General features: G+C 36.1%; 2 protein-coding genes and 1 long non-coding RNA gene across 3 annotated transcripts in view; 2 read left to right on the top strand and 1 right to left on the bottom strand.

Moving 5' to 3' along the window:
* LOC309480362 overlaps window positions 1–22968 on the top strand; it is a 133429-nt gene that overhangs the window by 75127 nt on the left and 35334 nt on the right. The window lies entirely within an intron of this gene.
* On the top strand, window positions 3–7019 carry mfsd4ab (major facilitator superfamily domain containing 4Ab). Its single transcript, XM_082144779.1, has 10 exons — window positions 3–398; window positions 1949–2147; window positions 2578–2811; window positions 2891–3044; window positions 3833–3963; window positions 4048–4221; window positions 4391–4538; window positions 5921–5991; window positions 6071–6188; window positions 6296–7019. The coding sequence occupies exons 1-10, from the start codon at window positions 169–171 to the stop codon at window positions 6421–6423; spliced, it is 1587 nt and encodes a 528-aa protein (XP_082000905.1). The 5' UTR covers window positions 3–168; the 3' UTR covers window positions 6424–7019.
* nucks1b (nuclear casein kinase and cyclin-dependent kinase substrate 1b) lies at window positions 7775–14948 on the bottom strand. Its single transcript, XM_082144788.1, has 8 exons — window positions 14749–14948; window positions 12972–13021; window positions 12633–12687; window positions 11668–11696; window positions 11402–11539; window positions 9627–9797; window positions 9378–9518; window positions 7775–9220 (listed from the first exon to the last, which is right to left on the bottom strand). Exons 1-8 carry the CDS (start codon window positions 14763–14765, stop codon window positions 8907–8909), a joined length of 915 nt encoding a protein of 304 aa, XP_082000914.1. The 5' UTR covers window positions 14766–14948; the 3' UTR covers window positions 7775–8906.

Here is a 22968-nt window from a genome sequence, read left to right as displayed (position 1 = left end):
GAGCATCGCACAAAGGTTCATGAAATGGGAGGAGTGAACGAATATAAATGTGGGGAATGATCTTCTATTCTGACATCTGTCACCTAAGCAAATGGTTTGAACCCCACCGACAGGAACATCCAGACACCAGTACAGCTGTCAGTGGAATAGATTGGTGATTTTCACGCTATGTTAATTGAGGAGCGTATATTAACACTTTTCCGTAGGAACTGTCAACATACCCTGACATACTGGAGTGTGTTCTTTAGCTTTGGACTGAGCATCGCCTTCCTGGGGCCTACGATCGTAGACCTGAAATGCCAGACAGGCTCCACGTTACAGGAGATCACCTGGGTGTTCTTCTCCCAGCAGCTCTGCCTGCTCATCGGCAGCTCGGCTGGAGGACTCTTCACAAAAACGTGAGTAGAGAAGCGAGTGAGTGTGTCTCTGCTGGTAAACTGTGCGGGGAGTCCAATGAAGATGGACATCTGCATCAAGATAAACTCTCATTGTTTGTGAAACTATGTTTAAAATGCCAGACAGTAAAGGCTGTCAGACTCCGAGTCTATTACATTCTTGCCTGGAGAGTTTATGCACTTTTGGGCCTTTTCTTCCTTTTTTTCAAGTGCTTGCTCCTTACCATGTGAATCTTAGATGTTGGTTAACTTTTTATTATGTCCATTTTATAATTGACACAGATTTATTGCAACTTTTCATGTCAGCTTTTTCAGCCTGAAACTTCTTGACATCCTCAACAGATGTGATTTGAACACAGTGCAATAAAAATATGCTTTCGCTGTCACCATGTCTCTCACAAATAGTAAATTGTGAACCTTGAGCTGGGATTTATCATAAGGTGAAGCTAACACCTACATATATATTTGTATAACAGTTATACTATTTATACTTAACAGTTTATACTATAACTATATTTATTTGAACCACATTTAGAAATATATTTTGAAATAATATTTAAAAAATGAAAAAATTAATCCTGTTAAATATTTTTTTTATGGTTTTAAAGTCAAATGTATACATTTTACAGATTTCAAAATATATTATATATCTTTTTTAAAACATGGTTAATCTGTTAGCCCTGTATAATATCTGTTATATTTTAATTAATTAAATGAATATATATAACAAAAATGTTTAATATTTAAAAATCTCAGCTGTAAAAAAAAAGAAAAGAAAATTCATGTTAAATATTTTATAGCTTTAAAGACAAATGTATATATTGTATGGACATATTGTGATATTTCTGATTTATAAACTGCAACGATAATTGATCATATATTAATATGGCTATAAAATAATAATTATTTTAAAAAAAAGATAAAAATGACTAAAAGATTATTATTTCAATAATCTAAGAAAAAAAAAGATTATTTTATTTTATCAAAAAAAAATGACAATGCTTAAAATGTATGGATGCCTTATATCATTTTCAAATATTAAACCATAAAACTTTATTTTGATGAAAAAAGCAGGGAGCCCTTAAAGCTTCTCTTTTGTTCATAAGTGCTTCTTATTACAAGTTTGGGGAAATGGGTGGCACATCTTAAACGCATGTTATAAGCGACCCAAACTCAGAGCAGATTCAGAGATTGAGTTCAAGCCGCTCTGAGATAATTAATAAAATTGATAATGAAAGATAATAATAAAAGAACACAGAGCCATGCTTCCTCTGAAACTTGTAGAGCATGTATTTATTTATTTCAATTGATCATGCTGCCCTACTACTGGCTGACTAACTGTCAGACACATGAAAGCACATAAAAAAATTAAATTTAAAACTGTCCTTGAAGTTCTAAGAAACATCATGTTTTGGAATATCAATTTGTGAGGTTACTTGATAGCTATTACAGATCTTAACTATTAGCATTTGTAATTGGAAGAATTTTTTTAAAATAAAGTGGGAAAATTGACAAATAATGAAGCAACCAAGCTGTTTTCCTTGTCTTCTCAGGTTGTTCGGTGCTCTCCTCGCTCTCTTCTTCTCCTCCCTCATCATCTCTGTGGTTTTTGCTATCATCCCACTTTGCTATAATGTGCTGTTGCTGGCGGTTGCTATGGCAGTGTCAGGCCTGGCTATGGGCATCATCGACACTATTGCAAACTTCAGACTGGTGTCTATGTATAAGAAAGACTCTGCTATCTTTCTGCAGGTGATTGAAGACATTTCTCTTCATATATATATATATATATACACTCAGGGAGGTGTTGATCTACTCTATACATACATTTATGTACAGTAGTGTTTATTTCAAATAATTATATTAGTGTTTTATAATTTATTTGAATCAGTTGTTGGTCAGTGATGGAAAAGAATGTAAGTCAATAGAAACTACATCAACGTAAAAGGACAACATTTTAATTCTTATTTTTACTTTTGTTTTTTTGGGGGGGAAGGGGGAATCTGACCTGGACATTTTGTGAGATTCACTCCAGTATTAATTCTATGCTGGCTGCTTTAGCTAAGTGTGGTTTGGATAGGGACATCATAAAATGTATGATTTATTTATGTTATAATCAGTTGTATTATAGGTTGACAGCTCTAAATGGTGTTTTCCATCAGTGTCTTCACTCTCTTTCCAGGCACTGCACTTCTTCATTGGGCTCGGTGCTCTGGTGAGCCCCCTGATTGCAGAGCCTTTTATATCAGAGCACTGCCTGGGCAGTAATAGCACAGAAAACGCCACAGACATACTTCACCACTTCAGATCCAGCGACAGGTCACCTGTAATCCTTGCTGAGAATTCCCCGCACCCTGAGCTGGTCGAGGAGAAGGCCAGTGTGTCGTACGCCTTCTGGATCATGGCTGTCATAAATGTAAGCTGATGTACAGCTCTATGTGCAGTGTGCAGGAGAGCCTGGATCTCTGTGAAATCTCAGCCTTTTTCTCTCCTAGTTGCCTGTGCCGATTGCGGTTTTTGTGTTGATGTACCAAGAGAAGCTGCTTCGCTGTTGTACGAACAGCCCTCCACGACTGCTGGACAAAGATGAGTTAGCCATGGAGACTAAAGCACCAGAAATCACAGAAATGCCCGAACCATACGATGCAGGTACAAGTGATCTTTGAACTACACTAACATTCAGAACTTTAGGGACGCTAGGATTTTTTGTAAGAACTATCTTATGCTCATCAAGGCTGCATCTATTTAATTAAAAAAAAACTTAATATTTTGAAATATTGCAATTTAAAATATTTAATTTATATTAAATGTAATTTATTCCTGTGATCAAAGCTGAATTTTCAGCATCATTACTCCAGTCCTCAGTCACATGATCCTTCAGAAATCATTCTGATATGCTGTTTCTTGGTTCTCAAGAAACATTTATTATTATTATCAATGTTGAAAACAGTTGTGCTGCTTCATATTTTTGTGGAAACCTCAAAACATTTTCCTTAAAGGTATAGCGGAGGATCTTTCCAAATTTTAGATAAGACCCGCCCTCTCCACTTTTTGAAAAGTTTGATTGATTCACCAGAATGATTGACAATTAGGGGGACCAATAGTATAGGTTACCCACCAGGAAGTAAAACATCCTCCGCTATACCTTTAAGATTATTTTATGCTTAGATAGTTCAAATGAACAGCATTTATTTGAAATAGAAATATATTTTTTTAACATTATAAATGTCTTTACTGTATTTTCTTTATCAATTTAATGCATTTTTGCTGAATAAAAGTAATAATTTCTTTTTAAAAAATCATATTGACCGCAAACCTTTAAACAGTAGTGTAGGTGATTGAAACTAACATGTAAAACCATTTATGCAATTGAACTTCTGACTCAATAACTCTCCCCAACTTTGTTTCACTTTTTTTTCTTATTCTGGTCCCCTTAGATTTTCATCATTCAGGACATGGAAACATTTTCAGCTGCTGTATGAATGGTAACCTGCGTGAGTTACCGGTCACTTTTTTTGTTATCCATATCTTGAGTGGAATGGTGCTGTTTATGACAGAGGGCATTATGGTGAGAAAGCTCAATGATTTTTATTAATATTTTTTGAGAACTGCAAGTTAAAATTCACACTTGACCCTTGAACCTCACCTTTAGGGGGTCTATGCCGGCTTTGTTTACACGTATGCTGTTTCAGCTCCCATATCTCTGCACGCTAAAATGGCAGGATACCTGAACAGTATCTTCTGGGCGGCCGTCACTGCTGGACGACTGGTGTCTGTCCCGCTATCGTACCGCTTCAGACCGGTGTATCTGCTCATCGTGAACCTGGTAATCTATAATTAAATACTGTAATTTACATACATAGAGCTGATTTTCACTAAGTTGTTTCCTTCATGCTCCATTCAAGCTGTTGCTATCAGTTGTTAGAAATATTGAGTATGTGATGAATCATAGATTTACAAATTTGGATCCTCTTTGCTCTCTCTCTCTTGTTAAGGCTGGTGTGAATGTTACATTGCTGCTGTTACTGATCCTCTACACGAACAGAGTGTTTCTGTTTGTTGGGACGACCTTGCTCGGGCTTTTCATCAGCAGTGTTTTCCCCTGCATAGTGGCCTACACTGAGGACATCCTAAACTACCGCGGTAAACTGCACACAGCATACTTCATCTTTTATATCACAGCCACTGAATTAACACATTAACGCATGCAATGCATTTTTTCAGTTAAAAACATTTAACGTAATTAACATAACATCCGTTTTCTCCCTTTTGTTAGCGTTACATTATATGATCACGCTCTTCTTCATGCAAATGCTTTTAAACCATTCAAGCGCGACAGGACAAGAGAGAACGCAGTGCAGTACTGGCGCTCATCTGTGAATCTCCTGTCTCCTGACACACATACACACACACACACACACACTCATGCGCACAGAAAGACGCTTCAGACAGCGCTTGAACGGACAAAAACACTCAACTTTGATGCCTTCTTTCATAAAAATATGCCATTAAACAAATATTTAAAATATAGGCTACTGTCTTTGTTGTTTCTACATTAATTTGAAGAATAAAATTGTAATATTTAATATAAAATGTCATTATTTATTTAACAAAAATAAAGCCAAAAACAGAGAAGCCATGTGACAAACTAATAATATTTTATAATTGAATTGCTTGCAGAGCCACCTTTAGCAGTAATAACTGCAGTAAACAGCTGTCTTAGGGTTGAGGTCTGGACTTTGACTGGGCCAGTGCAACACCTTGATTCTTTTCTTTTTCAGCCATTCTGTTGTAGATTTGCTGGTGTTCTTGGGGTCATTGTCCTATTGCATGACCCCGTTTTTTCAAGCTTTAGCTGTCAGACAGATGGCCTCACATTTGTCACTAGAATAATTTGGTTTACACAGGAGTTCATGGCCGACTCCTGTGGCTACAAAACAAGCCAAAAATCATCAACCCTATTGGTATTAGGGCTGATATGCTGCGTTTAGTTTTCGTCTAACTTGGCGCTGTGCATTATTGCCAAACATCTCCACTGTGGTCTCGTCTGTCTAAAGGACATTGTTCCAGAAGTCTTATGGTTTGTTCAGGTGCTGCCATGATCTTTTTAGAGAGAAGAAACCTTCTCCTGGCAACCCTTCCAAACATACCATACCTGTCCTGTCTTTTTTTTTATTGTACTGCCTTGAACTTTAACATTTAACATGTTAATTGAGGCCTGTAGAGTCTGAGGTGTAGTTCTTGGGTGTTTTGCGTTTTCTCTGTGCATTGCACGGTCTGACCTTGGGGTGAATTTACCTGGACGTCCACTCCTGGGAAGATTGGCAACTGTCTTGAATGTTTTCCACTTAATAATAATCTTCCCCACTGTAAAATAATGGACTCAAATTGTTTGGAAATGGCAATAGAATTATTGACTACAGGGGGGATACTTTAAGAATATTTTCAGATATCCCTATAATTATGGACAAACAAGGCCACAAGAACAAACAACAAAAATCTTTTTCTTTTTCTTTTCCCTTCAGGATGTGCAACAACAGTTTTAGTGACAACTTCCGGAATGGGTGAGATGACCTTGCAAGTGTTGGTTGGATCAGTAAGTTCTTACGCTCATGTTTTAAAACTTGGGAAGGATTTTCTACAAAAGTAAATAACCCTGAACAAATTTCTTCCAGCTTATTCAGAAAAAAGGCAGCTACAGTTTTTTGGTGTGTGGTATGGTCACCGGATGCCTTGGTTTCATCTTCCTCTTTAGCGTGATCCTGTGCAACCGCATCCACAGAAATCTCACAGGTAAAAACAACATACATGGTGATAAATAGTTTTTATATCAGCAATTAAGTATGTAACTTAAGTAAACTGGGCAACATTATATGACTATAATGGTCTTCACCATCCAGGAGCATCTAAAAAAGCAGCCATGGTGGAAGCCCCACCAGCACCTGCTCCATCTGCGTCAAAGAAAGCTGCTCCAGACCAGAAAGTTGCTGTAATACAGCCTGAATCAATTAAATGTGACTCTGAATGACACCATTGACAGGTCACAACCTGCTGGAAATACTTGACAACTAAACTGTAAACAGTGAATGTAAAAAACAACAACAGAAAACCCTACATAGTGATGCAATATGTTTTTATGTCTAAGTTTGGTATTATATATGTATTTTTTGTTTATTTGTTTAGTTTCTTGCAAATAATCTTGACTGTTAATTATGAATATTACAGAAAGAGAAGACAAATGTGAGAAATGTTTGATTACAGGAGGGCAATTAAGTCATTTATGGCATAAAATGGATATAAAGTTTTGTACTTTACACCAAACACCAAATGAAATGCCAGAATGAACTCTTAATTAATAATTCACCAATCTAAGAATTCCTAGAACTTCCATATTCCTTCAAAACTATTTTTATCTTGTTAAAACTGGTCTTAGGCTGGAAGGTCATGGCCAGAATATTGTACTGTGTTCATTTGAAAAACTCAACAGCTTCTGGAAAACTCATGACTCAACGCAAAAAGTTATTTGCAGTAATATTGCAATAAATGATTGTTTACCGTGTCAAGAGACGTAATGTTGTGCAAGCTTTGTGTTCTGGCAAAATAAATATGCAGAAGATGTCTTTATTTTGTTGTTATTTAATTTAAATATTCTTTAAAATACCCTTTATGTTCCACAGAAGAAAGCAATAGTTTTAGAATGACATGAGGCAAGGGTGAATAAATGATGATCACCTTTGGGTGAACTATCCTAAAATTGATGTCATCATAAAGTTGCGGTCACATTAGTGAAATTTAAGAGAAAGTTGGGCAAAATATCACTGGTGAAAAGGTCAGTTTTTTTATTGTCAATAGTGCAGTGATGTATGAAGCACAGCTCACACTGAAGTCAACGTGGAGAATCTGCATAACCAACTTGAACACGTGTGGAAATCTTGCAACATTAGCTAGCAAAATTCATGTTAGCTTGTTTCCTATTTAAATGACTTGATTTTGCCCATGAAAAATCATTGAACATTAAATTATATAAATCGCATTTCGAAATCTTGAGCGAATTCCTATAGAAAATGAATGGATTTTGTCCTCGGTATATGTTTCTCTCAAGCTATTGCTTTGATTGCATGTGTGATCTAAACTATATTCAGCTATTCTGGAAAGTAGCAACAGTATTTGTTCTAAAAGACAGCATGGAGTACCAACATAAAACACAGTGAGAGATTAATCTTCAAACCATACGAACTCAGGTGGGAACTTCAGGTGGGTCTTTAATCTGAAAGGTGCTAAATAAATTAGTATATGATGTCATTTCCGTTACAGTCAAACAAAATAAAGAAGATAGCGCTGTAAAAAGTGAAGTGAAAAACAGGCCACCAACTACTCGATTTCTTTAAAGATACATTTTTATTTTTCCTTGTAAAACAAATTTTTACAAAAATCAGAATAGCGTAATTAAAACAAACATTTATTTTGGATAAATTATGATATAGACTGAAAGGCTACAGATTAGGATGGAGATACACGCGATAAAAATAGTCGTATGAAGCTGAGAAAGCTATGAATGGTGTGCACTGAATTCAGCTCGTTTTTACCATTCTAATGGCTCAACGGACTGCATTTAAAAAGGCATCTATAAGCATCAAAATATTCTTAAAAAATGCACACATGAAGCATCACAGAGGTCAATATTAAGGTTTTCACTAGCTCACTTCTGACATCACTCATCCTGAGCCCGAGACTCCACCCACCGACTTACGTCGCACCACGTACATGAAAGCATGCCAACCATGAAAGAGGTTCAATACAACCATAGAAAAAGTCATCTTAGTTCAAATGCTCAGACGGGAAAAAGCTGATTTACTAGACTGAATCAAGAAACAACTGCACGGAAAGTGGGAGAAAGTAGCGTACTAGAGCTATGTGATGTACAGTTGATGTAGCAAGGAAAATCACGTGACTGAACTGCAGCCACAACAATCCAGTGCAGTTCATGACGACAAGCGTATATGTTCATTATAAGCCTGTTTTCAACGGTCAATGCAGCTGGGATGAGATCATGTACATTAAAAGTCACAAAAATGTGTTTGTTTGGGAGTAAACGAGCAGTTACGTTCTTCTTCAAATGCATTTTTAATTAAAAAAATGAAGGTGCCCATAAAGTGAAGTACAGAGCCTACAGTATAATCTGTATTTTTTGGGGGCACGTCATTTTCATCCTTTGTTATACGTTGAAAGTCAACTATAACAAAACGGTTTCGGCAAAAACGTTGCAAAGCTATAATTGAAACATTGATTAGTGATTACTACGAAAGACCGCATTTTTGGATAAGGCCAAACCGTACAGTTTTAGAATAGGTCTGATGATACTTTACAGATTTCGTTCGGAGATATGGTATTTACAAGCTGAGAGACATAACAAACATCCAAAACACTCTTTGAGTATTGTGGGAAATAAATTCTACTGCTCCTCATTAAGAAAAACAGATAACAGACGCGTTCACCAGCAGGCGAAAGAGCTCAGTCTTCACCTGATGGAGCTTCCTCCTCAGAAACATCGTCTTTTTCCTCTTTCTCTTTATCATTCTCTTTCTCCTCCTCTTCCTCCTTTTCTCCGTTGTCATTGTTTTCCTCCCCTTCTGCGCCACTTTCGTCATCCTGTGTCTTCTTCAGGGCGGGCGACTCTTTCCTGTCTTCCTTCTTCGCCTCGTCCTCTTCCTCCTCCTCCTTGTTGCTCTCGATATCTTCGTCTTTGGCTTTAGGCGAGGCCTTTTTCACAACTCTCTTAACCTTCGTCTGACGTTTTCCTCTCCTCTTCTTGGGCCCTCGGGTCACTGGGAGAAGATAATTGACTTATTACTGTAACTGTGGCAGTTAAAGGTATCTAGAGGAAGTTTGTAATTAATTATCAAGTGATTAGTGATTAATTATCAAGGTATTACAGTAGACCTTTTTTTTGCAGACATAATCTAGGATTATGGGTGGCTTTACCTGAAGCCCTTAGTTTGGGTTTAGGGGATTTCTTGTCTTTGCTTCTCCTGCTCACTTTTGAGATCTTCCGTTTGGGTCGGCCATAATCACTGTCGTCATCATCGTCCTCAACCATAAAGTCTTCATCGCTGCCTGAGTCCTCTATGAGCAGATGAGGGAAGTATAAAATATCAAGTATCTCACGGTTAGCTAACGTGCGAATGTCAATGTTCTTGAAATAGTTTGACTCTGACATAATACTGTTTGTACCGCCAGTGTAAACGTCACTGTCATCTTCTTCCTCCTCTTCCTCTCTTTCCTCATCCTCACTTCCTCCATCGCCAAGAAGAATCTCCCTCTGTTTGGACGCGGCTTTAGTGGCAGCCTGACGCACCTGCCGGCCCTTCTTCTTCACAACTTTTACCTCATCGTCACTGTCATCTGTGTGTCAAAAGAGCAAATACATGGTTAATTAACACAAGCTGAAGGTTTGTTAAAAATATGCATTAATATGCAAAATGCATAAACTCTAAATTGCAACACAGGCATGAAAAAAATGGCCTGCGGTTTTGCTTAAGTGAATAAGAGCAAGTTAATTAGCGGATGAGAGCAGATTCACATTGTAAAAAGGAACAAAAGCATAAAATTGCATTTTAATAGCAAAAAAGAAAATGAAGAAGAGCATGAAACTGAAACACTATTATATACATGTTATATGTTGTTAGATATTATAGAAATTAAACTGGAATCCTGATTTTGAATTGATTAAATATATGCACAGCGTGTTAGTGAAGAGCAGCTCTGTGATCAGTAGTAAGTGCTGCTCCATCTCTTAAAGCACTGCGAGTTTGAGTCACTTATAACGTGCATTTGAAAAGGCAACACACATCTAACATCTTCACAAACTACAACATTATTAATATACTTTATTATTATGAAAATACCTGAGATGGCTTGGAAAAACTCAAATACACCATATATTGCGACAGTCATGAGTTTATTGTCTTTGTGTTTAATATCTTCTTTTTATTCAGCTACAATAGCTTGATGCATTTGTCCACATTAGGGATTTCATGGAACATTATAAGTTATATTATTTCTGTGAGGCATATTTGGAGTTTCTGTGCGTGGGCACCCTCCAGCTTCCAGTATGAATTAGCGCTCATCTGCTCAGTAATGCTCACTCCACCCTATTTTGGGTAAAAAAATAGGAAAAATAATACGCTCTAAAGAAATGTATATGATAATCTATATGTTTTTCTTCTCGAGTTATATTTCATATTAAAGACATAGACTTTGATTTTGCATACCTCCTGACAAAAATCAAGAAATTAGAGTTACAGATTTTTATCATATATAATATTTTATAATAAATCATTAGACCTTTCTATTGATTTATAGTCATAGGCTGCCTGCAGGTTTATTCTTAAATTTTTCTTAAAATAAGTTGTCTGTAAAATAACATTACTAGGCTATTATTTTCATTGTTATATTTATTCTTAAATACTGTTTTTTATTTTAATAACAAAAGTGTTATTACAATAGTAATATTTCTTATTTTGTTTAATATTTTGTTTATAGCAATAATAACAATCATAATAATTATTAGTCATATTAATATCTAAGAACAAAATGTTGGGCCAAATTGTGCAGCCCTACAAACAAGCACAACAAACCAAACCAGGTGTTATATTTATTTTTATAACCCTATATATATATATATATATATATATATTTTGATGCCATGAAGGGTGAGTAATTGATGACAGAATTTCATTTTTGTGTGAACTAAACCTTTAACATTATACACTACCAGTAAAATGTTTGACCACACTTGATTTTGGATGTCAAAATATTTAATATTTTACATTATGAATTGCCACTTGAAGAACACATGCCATTGTTGTTATACATATTGTGCATTTATATTTTTTAAGTAGCTAAAATATAAGAAAATGTAAAAGGTAAAATGCCAAATGTGCACAGAAAGTAGTTGTCAGAGGTAACTGAATGACTATGTAATGAAGTGTTTATACTGGTAATACCTGCAGCCCTTTTCCGTTTAGCTGTTGCTTGTCTCCCCTTGCTGGCCTCTTTAGCATCAAAATCACTGTCACCACCATCATCATCCTCTTCCTCATCCTCCCCATAGTCATTGTCATTGTCATCATCACTTAAATCCTCTGGAATATTGGGATAGAAAAACATTTTGTCAGAATGTTTAATAACTGAAAAAAAATCTATATAAAATAATTCTCAATAAAAAAAGTTAAATATAAGCAAAAAATAAGTAAAATAAAATTTGACTTACTCTTGTGGTCCTTGATTCGAGAATCCTCACTACATAGGAAGAAAAACAGCATTTATGTTTTAGCTATATATATATATATATATATATATATATATATATATATATATATATAAATATATATATATATATATAAATATATATATAATTCAGACAAAATACAGCCCTCATGAATTTAAACAAAACGAATAGTGTAATGAATATGTATGCAGCTCATAAATAATTTTAGAAATGGAGGAAGCTAAAATAAATGCATGCAAACTTCACAGTGAATGAAAAAAAAAAAATAATGAAAATTACTCACCCTCATGTCGTTCCAAACCCGTAAGACTTTGTCATCTTTGGAACACAAATGAAGATCTTTTTAATGAAATCTGAGAGATTTCTGTACCTCCATTGACAGCTACGCAACTACCACTTTCACGCCCCATAAAGGTAGTAAAGACATCATTAAAGTAATCCATGTGACTCCAGTGGTTAAACTGCAATTTTATGAAACGACACGTCTTTTGTTTGCGCAAAACACTTCTTTTTTTTTACCACTTTATTTACAAAATATTAATCTCCAACGCACATTTACCCAACAACGTGTTCTCTCACGTTAACACAACACGCATGAGTGGGTGCTCTCGTGAACTCGCGTTAGAGAGTAATATTTTGTTAATAAAGTGGTAAATTATGTTTTTTATGCAAACTAAGCACTCGCATGGTAGTTGCGTAGACTGTCAATGGAGAGGACAGAAAGAGAAAAAAAAAATCTTCATTTGTATTCCGAAGATGAACGAAAGTCTTACGGGTTTGGAACGACATGAGAGTGAGTAATGACAGAATTTCCATTTTTGGGTGAACCATCCCTTTAAACTAAAATATTACTTTTACAACCAGAATTTGTATTAGTTTTGCCATCATTACTTTTTTAGTTACTACATATGTACTAAAAAATATTATAACTAATCAGGGAGACTGACCTGCGTTTTACAGAAGTTTTCTCAGGTCGTTCCGATTCTTTTCCATATTCCTCATCTGTATCAAATCATTCAGTTGAATCAGGTTATAAAACAGCATGACTTCACAGCACAAACAACACTGCATCTACTAAAGTATTAATGCAGCACAGTGACATTATTTAACATTAGAGATCTTGTTCAGTTATTATTAATATTTGTAATAATTTCCATAACTTTTCAAAGCCTGGAAGAAAACACTTTCACTTTTTGCCCCTTATATTTCCTGACTGTGGGAAAACCCTGTTAAGTGGGACACAATAGTGAGGTGTGCAACAGGATATTTGCATTAGAGGAACTTACCTGCATCGTCAGACTCTTGGAATTGTGCATAGTCAACAACCCTTTTATTCCTGTGCACAAATAACAGGAAAGGAAATATAAATGACCCAGAAGAGGACAAACATGTATGCAATATGTTTATAAATCATTTATTATTAGTCACAATGAAATAAAAATGGACTATTCTTATTTTGTATGTAATATTGAACTATTTATAAATTATAAATCAATTAGCTGTGCAATTTTTTTTATTTTATTTTTTATTCATGTGTTCTTATAAACTTTAATCGAAATAACGTCCCCTCCCTCTTCTTTGATGATGAGGTCGGGATCAACCTGTCACTCACATGACATCAAAGCGACAGCAAACCACAACCATCCAATCAACTCCAGATGGACAAAAATCAAGCCCTGCCCTACTTTTTCACTCACAATCATAGACTGTAAGGTCACGATAGGGAAGAAAATACTAGCGCAACTTCTTATTTATATCAAATGTACATGCTTTGATGCTTAAATTGCAACAAACGTAATAAAAAAAAATCAATAATGTAGAGACTACCTGCAATATATTGTTTACTTTTTAATGTGGAAGGGAAAATAAAACATTTATCAACTTAAATTTTTTTTTAAAAAGGAACCTGACGTGAATGCAGCAGAACTTCTCTTTAGGCTAACAAAAACGAAATCATATAAATCTAACAAATAAATAAATGGTTGCAGATTTTCTGATTCATTCTCCATATGGCAACAGAGCTGTCACTCCTCTTATTTAAAGCAGTGAAGGGGCAGAGGAGCCAGGGGTGCCATGTTGGAGCAGGTTAATTGCCATGCCAACAGCAGCAGTGTGGGGAGGGAGGGACTCTGTTTGTTCAGATAGGGGCATTGAACTACAGGCCCTGCAGGTCAGACGGTATTCACTGACCACGGGACCTCCTCAGTCCATAAATTACACCGATGACACCTGCATTAACTCCCTGTCCCGAGAGGGTTGCATTTTAAATAAAAGAAATCGGTTTACTGTTTGACAGATGATAAGCAACACGTTGCCACTGTTCGCGTCACTTGGCTTGAGCTCGTGGGTTCATATCAGCGTTACGAAATCAACAAGGGCGCATTTAAATACATTTATCGCGAAAAGCAAACACATTTGTTGACTTCCCACTTAGGAGCCTTAATTTCTGACTGAAACCAGATCCAAACCCAAGGTGCATTAACTACGAACACAAGTTTGCAGGAGAAATGGCTCAAGTCGTGTGTGTGAAATAATGGCGCGCGTTCACGCTCAAACACACGCTGCCGCTAAACTAACACCAATGCTCGCGGGGCTAACTGAGGAAAATACGCGAAACTTCCACAGACATACTCTATTAATGTATCACATTTACTCTGAATTACGAATTAACCATAAAGCTATTTATTTTCCTTTTTTGTGATAATGCCTAGCTGGCTGGTTTTGAACAACATGAATTCCCCAGCAGCGAGAACTAACGTTACTAATACTATCCCGCTTTTTTTTATTTAATGCTGGCCGCTTGAGGTTAGCATAGGTAACGTTACGTTTGGGGATGTAGCGACCGACACTGCCATGTTTTAAATGAAATAATATCCGTAAACATATCAAGAGATGAAAATCTACGTGTTTAGGTGTGATTTGTGCTGTTTTGGGAAGCTATGTAAACACGCGCAGAAAATGCTGCTTAGCCAGTTAGCATTTAGCAACATGGAGAGACCCACACACAGATCACACATCATGTGCGAACTTGCGAAGCAACAGAGACTAATAAAACGCACTAACCTTGAAGGTCGAGCCATTCTGCAGACAGATAGAGAGACCTTTGTTTTCCCAAACTAAAATTTTATTTGTAAACCCAGGTGCTGGCTTTTTGCAGCTGAAATCCAGGTGTCTCTCCTGCTGCTGGAAAGCGCTTTCTGTAGCACGGAGCTGGACGAAACTACCTAGATGCAATGCAAACTGCACTAAAAACGCGCAAATGTGTGCGATCTAGGTCAGGGTATATTCTGGCAAACCGTTTGCCAATCACGTCTAGCAATCGGCAAAGCAAACTGTGGTACACGCCATTTGCCAACAAGCGATGGGTAATTCGCAAAGCACAATGTTATTTTCTGTTTTCCCAGCACGGTACCATAGAACGGCATAAAGTAAGAGGTTTGAGAAGTAAGAGGCGGGGCACCAGTTAAAAAATTTCAAAGTTAAAGTTCACGCAAACAGGTATTAATAGACAAGGTTTAGTCAAATATTGATTGTTTATAGCTGAATTAGTTATATATACAATTATACACAACCGATTTTATTGGTTTATAGCCTACAGCAATCTTATTGGCGTAGACGGTTGAGGCATGAGCATAGCCTACGTACACGTCTGGTACTAGTTTATGAATGATCTATGACGCTGTTTGGCCGTACTACAGAATTATTAAGTGATAACCATGACGATTTCTGTACCAATCAATTGGATAATGTTTTGATGAACTTACGAATCAAGTTAGATGAAGTTACTGTAAAAATGTATTCGTATAGAGCTCAATTCACATCGTTTTCGTTTCAAAGTTTTACAAAAAGTCATATTGTAAGCTTTATTGAGCAGGTTTATGGCTAGACGATATCACGAAATATGTTGCTGATAAATGATACACTGTTTGAGAGTTAGCCTAGTTATACTATTAAATTAATTTACCCGATATATCAGTGCCACTTTTAGTGGGCAATGAGCATGACTGCATGAAATTACTGGCATGTCAAAGTCTGATATACCGGTAGACAATATTTTTCCGCATGCTATGCATATGGCTCAGTAATTTTACTTCATGCTTCTTCGGTTTTGTGCGTACAATGGGAATAAAAACCGCGCAGTGCTAAAATGTGAAAATAATTTTTTTTTTTTTTTTTTTTTTTTTTACTAAAACAGATGTTATTAGGCTATGTCGATCTTTAGCAAATATTATTATGTATACACGTGCTCAAGAGCGTATTTAAGCAATAGGCCTACATGTTCATATCACTTCTCTGCTGGGTATTTTATTATTTTATTATATTATAATTGCACAGATTTACAGCAGTGGTTTTTATGGTTATGTAGCTAGCTATATGTGAGTGTTAATATTTGAAACCATTTTTACATACATTACATACGCAGATTAAAACATGAACACATGTTGGATAAATAAATAATTGGATTTTTAATATGATGTCACAGACTCGTAGGGCCTATGTTAACCGGTTGACACTTATTAGAAAACATGAATCTTTAAAAAACAGGGCTTTACAGAACCAAAACCAATATATAGGCCCTCATATTTTATTAACAGGTAAACAACAAGGAACCATGAGTTCGCCATTAAACATTGTAAATTTGCACTTTGTACCAAATAATTGGACAACAAATCTCGTTAAAAAATGACAACAAAAAACGGTCGTGCTTTAGAATTTATAATCAGCAGCTTACATTCTTACAGTGAATTATCATCAATTTGCGTAAAATCATCCCGAGTTTGTGCTGATCCACGGATCCTGATAGAAATATGAATAAGCCAAGTGAATGACGCGCTAATGTAAAACATCTCCCAGGTGCCGTTATACCAAGCGTTTGTTTTTAAACAATAACTTCATCTATTCTGTGTCTTAAATACAATAAAACAATAGTCAATAGATCTTGACTAAAATTACCATGGTAAACAGACAGTGCCGTCGCAGGTGGGGTGCGAGGCCCTGTGCGAACTTGAAATGCGAGGCCCTGCTCTTTGATGTGTATGCTCAATTGCGTATGAATTACAGTCACACGGACGTAGCTGTTCTAATTCTTTTGCACGCATAATCTTGCTGCAATACGTGTTTATCAAGTAGAATAATACAGCATAATCATGCACATAGTCTCAGCTATGACTTTTTGGTATTTATTTCAGAGGAAAAAAAAAAAAATCAACTTTGCAACCAAGAGTGGTTTTACATCAAGTCAGCTCGAGAGTTTTCATCGAGAATCCGCCTTATTATCTAACGTGTATTCTAATGGTCCAGTGGCAGAACGTTCGCCAAGCGTATCAGAGATTTTGGGTTCGAATCCGCTCTCGAATGGTTTTATTTTTCTCGTATAACGTTATTTTTTTTCTTCTCATCAAAACCGATTATGTTAATCAGTGGTTGTATATCAAGCAGGGACACATTTGTGTGCATTATTTTAGAGTATCCACAACGGAACGGATTGAAGCGCGCGTCCAAATGAAGACAGTGCGTTGTGTGTGCAATTAAGCCACACGAGGAAAGACTGTATCCGTGCCATTGATCGCAGCGGCAACGAGCACTTTGATCACTTGATTTAAAAAACACATTTCAGCGCTAGATCTTCTCTTATTTAAAAAAACGAACGAAATGAATGCTCTGCCAGTTAACTGGATATGTTTGATTTATTTGTAGAATTGTTACATTCGTGCCACGATATGTTTTAAAAAGTGGTGAAAAAAAAAAAGCAGGATTGCGAGGCCCCCTATTGGCGCGAGGCCCTGTGCGGTTGCAAGTTCGCACAGTCTATGCGACGGCTCTGTAAACAGATAATAAGATACGATTAATGTTAGCATTTAATATTTCTTTAATTAGGCCAAATCATTCACAAAATCGAAAAACTCTGCAGGACAGCAGCCCTCCAGAACCGAGTTTGGTGACCCCTGGTCTACAAGATTGCGGTATTATAAACCAATTAAATTGGGGGTGGGCGGAGCGACACGTGTTGACCCGCCCAAATGTGTCGCCCTGCCCCATCGTCCAGACTGCACTCTGGGGTACTTGGTTTATTATGACCATACAGCCCTTTGACTGGATTATTTCTTAAATAATTATATAATGTATTTGACCTACACATTTAGTTACGTTTGCATATGTTTGAAAGTGTATATTCGCTTATTTATCCGATTTAAAGAACTTTAAAAATTTATTTTATGTCATTTTACATGGACAATATAAAAGGTTACTAATGTAACGAGCAGACATTCTGCACCAGGAACGATATACACACTGTATGCCTACTGCAATTTTTATGTGATTTTTGTTATAACTTTATGTCTGATAACTTTCAGTAGGCTGGACCAGAAAAGCACGAACACATGTGGATTAAACAAATCACAGTTATTAAAACTATATTGACAGTCAAAACGTTTTGCTTATAAATGTATGTAAAATAAAGTAATAAAGAACTTGCGATTATTGTAGGCTTCTGTGCGCGGTGCGGGCTGCAAACGCAGCCGGTGTGAAAGCACAATGGGCACGCACGCGCAGCAAACGCTCTTCCGACGCGCCACTCAGGCGTGCTGTATGAAACCGGCCTTAGAATAATTGTAATGTGGCGATCAGGTGCGGATATCTATAAATCAGAGCATTATGTTGCGGGTGGGTGGCGGTGCATTATTAATTAGAAGCAGCCGATTCGGTGACGTTAATATGATCCGCGCATCTTGCCTCAGTATTAAACGATCAAGCTTTAGATGATTTTTTCCACAGAAAATGAATGACACAAAACCATTTAAAACTTAAAAAACATACATATGAAATAATAGCCTACAATAAATTCTGTTGGTTGGAAGTCTTATTTCTCTGATGATTGGCTACACTGAATTTCTGAAAAAATATATAGCCTAGTTCATAAAATGTCTTAAGTGTGGCTTAGGCTACCCTGTACCATCTGGAAGCCTTACAGCATGGCCACCAGTTTGAGAACCACTATTAGGCTAAAATCTGTGTTAACGGACTTATATTACAAAATGGAGGTGTGAACTTAAAGATATTAATTAAGATATTACGGGGTTACTCATGCCAATATCTTATATCGTTAAATTCTTTATTGGATTATAGGCTATATTCTATGTTCCAAATATAATTGCGTTCTACTAATTCAGCTATAAACAATCAATATTTGACTAAACCTTGTCTATTAATACCTGTTTGCGTGAACTTTAACTTTGAAATGTTTTAACTGGTGCCCCGCCTCTTACTTCTCAAACCTCTTACTTTATGCCGTTCTATGGTACTGTGCTGGGAAAACAGAAAATAACATTGTGCTTTGCGAATTACCCATCGCTTGTTGGCAAATGGCGTGTACCACAGTTTGCTTTGCCGATTGCTAGACGTGATTGGCAAACGGTTTGCCAGAATATACCCTGACCGATCTAGAGCATCTGCTCGCACGCCGAGTTGGTCTGTGTGGGTAGAAAATGGGGAAATGCTGAAGTTGATCCACAGGCCGGATTGACCTGGTTAAGCCTGCTGTCGAATAGTAGCTAACTAATTAGCCACTGCCTGGCCTGCCAGCCAGGAATCTTTTATGAGTAGTAAAAGTGGGATGGGAGTCTGAAGAACGCAAGATGCCCGCAAACCAGGATTGGACGACCCCACTCAGCAACAGTCCTTTACTACCCAGTACCCACTCTTGATGGTTAATCAGTTGATTAGATTACTTTATTTTAACTGTTTCCAAATCTAGTTTTGTCAGATAATGTTATTACCATGAGATAACGAAGCTGTAATCAGTGTAATAAACACAGGCCTACTAAAGTTTAAAGGCTGTTTCCAACATCATCAGAGTATGAAGACATTTATACATATTCATTCTGATTTATAAGGGGTTAAACAAACATATGGATGATAAGTAGCCTATTTTATGTTGCAATTGAAGGCTACAGGTGTGTAATGCTGTTTTATTTCAAAGGCAACTGGCTTTCTTCTCATTAACCATGGGTTATTAAAACACAAACTGTCTGTAGGGTTTTTTTTTTCCTCCAGGTTAAGTGCAAGAAGTGCTTTCAGAGGGTTCAGGGTACAAAAAGCATATATAAAAAGCCCACAGTAGGCTAATTCATGGGCAATCTTAACCAAGACACTGTGAAACTGCTTGTCCTCATCGATAGATTCATAAATTGAACCAGTGAAGGTTTATAGCAACTATTGCTGAAAATCTATCAAAGGGTGTAAGCGTTAAGTGACACGGAAATTTTGCAGAGATTTAAAATGAAATATAATTTTTATGATAAATGATGTCTTCTGCGAATGTATTTCAAATATACTGAAATTTTGTACAGTTCTTAAGGATATTGAATTTATATTAAGTTTCAGTGAATTTGCTTTAATTTCTAAACATATGAATATCTTTGAATTGGGTTGCCTACAGGGAAAAAGAGTCTGAAAAACTGTCACTAGGTACCCGTTCAAAAGGGACTAATATGTAGACTAAACTACTAAGATGGGCTAAATAAGGTACAATAGTGAACTTTTTGAAAGGGTACTACCCTTTTGTACCTTTTTTTTTCCTCAGAGAGTTATCAGCTATCAGTTAGCATTGATATTATGTGTGAAACAATATCAATTTTAAAGACGAGAATTAAAAAGGGGGATTGTCTAAAATAGGTATAATGATATTTTCTCAGATAAACAGATGCATAAGAGTGTCTTATTGTGTAAGAAATTATGTTATTTTGAGTTCATGTTTCTGCGATTGCAGCCCTCAAAGATTAATCTACCATCACTCCATCAGACAATTAAACTTACGTAGGCTATTAAAATCAAACGTAATTTCTCATCTAACTCACAAAATACAATAATCATAAGATGGAATACATCAGAGTTCAATAATTATCTGGGTATAACTGTTTCCTTAGAGGAGTTTATTATATATTGAACTATCAGTTATTTAGTTAAACATTGTTATGTATACACTGTAAAAATGTGTCATTTAGTTTTAATGGTTAAATGTAGCCAAATTAAAGGGTTAGTTAGTTCACCCAAAAATGAAAGTTCTGTCATTAATTACTCACCCTCATGTCCCCCACCAGGGGGCCTCCAAGACCACATGAAATTACAGCTTGATTTTTCTTTATTTTTTTTTGATATATTATGTCAATGAACAATGGTAATGACAAAAACGCAATATTAAATTAAAAAACGCAAAATTATACAAACGTAATGTTATGTTAACGGCCAAGCACACTCAGACTGAATGATTTGGATTATTGAAGTGGATAGAAGAGGCAGCAGCATTGCAGCAAAACTGTCATAAATGTCACAAAAAAGGACATATCCCTCTGGTGCAGAGAACAGAACAAAAGAAGAAAACCGAGGAAGAGAAAAAACAGCAAGATAAAGGTATGTTTAGAAAATGTATGTAAACTCATCTAGGCTATGTTGCGAGCTAGCGTTAGCACAGCCTAGGTAGCATGTAAGTTAGGGGTGTGCGATATACAAAAAATTGCTCGTGGACGATTAAAATGTCTTCACGATCTGCTTTTGAAGAAATATCATAGTATTGCACAACTCAATGTACATTCACATCACACATTAACGCAGTGGTAGAGTTACACTCACGGGACATTGCGCTAATACTGTAAAATACACACAAGGTTTACATAAACACAGTTGGTTATGTCTAAAGTGAAAGTAATTATTTGCGTGTCTGTATGATAGATGCGTGCAGGTCTTAAAGTGACAGCAGCCTAATTGTAAAAATGCTGCCCCTTGTTAACGTAGTTCACCCACAAATGAAAATGTTGTCATTATTTACTCACTCGCATGTTGTTCCAAACTCGTATTAATTAATTTCTTGTGTTCAACACAAAAGAAGACATTCTGAAGATGTGGGTATTATTGCCAAACAGTTGCTGGTCCCCATTGACTTCCATAGTATATTTTTTCCTATTATGGAAGTCAATGGGAACCAGCAAATGTTTGGTTACCCACATTCTTCAAAATAACTTTTGTTCAAAAGAGGAAAGAAACTCATTCAGGTTTAAAACAAGTTGAGAGTGAGTAAATTATTACAGAATTTTCATTTTTGGGTGAACTATCCCTTAAATATTAATACATTTATTATTATGTTATCTTGTTACAGGTCCATCTGATCTGTTAATTTTCTGTCATTATTTAAGTATTTCATAATTTAATGTTGTCCATTCTGTACATTTACATTTGTTTTTATATAAGATACTGTTTATCTAAAACAATTTTATTTGTAGTTAATTGTTCTGCATTTTTGCAAGTTGCTCATTTGAACCGAAAGCCATTAAAGTGGTTTATTTTTTTAAAACTTTTTAAAAACTTTTTTTTACAGTAAATGCATTGTCTGCTGGTTTATTTAACTACTTTTCAGGACACCACTTAGTACTGTAAGACTTTGAATATTAAAGTGCAAATTAACATCTGACCTCTGCTGTGGGTTTGCTGTTATTACAATTAAAAACTGTAGAAGGGTAAAAACATGCCAAGCAGTCATTGATATGATGTAAACAACACAGCTACTACAACTAATAAAATTCATATTGGGTGTGTTAGATTTATAGTGTGCGAATAATCAAGCATTGGCAATGGTCAATCGTATTGGCCGCACCGAGGGGCCCCTAACTAAAATTCTGCTTAGGGTCCCATAAAGGCTTGGGCCGGCCCTGCATATAGCAACCAAGCAAATATAGCACCTTTACAAACAAAAGTGCTTTACAACAAGGACATTCTTAAAACCAACATTAGTATTAGCCAACAAACAACATAGAAAGGGAGAGAAATGAAAAATAAATGAAAATATGCCAAAGCTAAAAAATAAAAATAAGTTTTATTATAGGATTTTAAAGTGACATTGATGAAGCTGACCTCACGTCGAATTGGAGACTATTGCAGAGATTTGGACCTATTATGGAAAAACATCAGGATAATATGGTAGTATTCATTTGTGCAGCTGTAAACATATTGTATTCTTACTTTTACCTGTTATCTTCTTAGGATGACCAGTATACATTTAATGCAGATCTGTATAAACTACTGTTCTTAACTGTTCTTCAAAGGAAAAAAAATCTATCAAATTAAATGGTCTTTAAAGTGGGTTATGGGCCTCCAAATTGTGATAGTGGTTAGTGGAAAAGGTGAGCAAACTCTGGCAGATGCACCACCGCAAAGCAGGCTGGGTAGAAACAGACGCTGCTGAAAGTATGGCGGATGAAAAGAGCCGTAAGTGCTGAATAAACAATGAGCACA

The sequence above is a fragment of the Leuciscus leuciscus genome (assembly GCF_965113295.1).
Source record: "Leuciscus leuciscus genome assembly, chromosome: 18".
Taxonomy (NCBI): Eukaryota; Metazoa; Chordata; class Actinopteri; order Cypriniformes; family Leuciscidae; genus Leuciscus; species Leuciscus leuciscus.
Note: the sequence above shows the minus strand (reverse complement) of the source record. Positions and strands in the feature narration are given on the sequence as shown.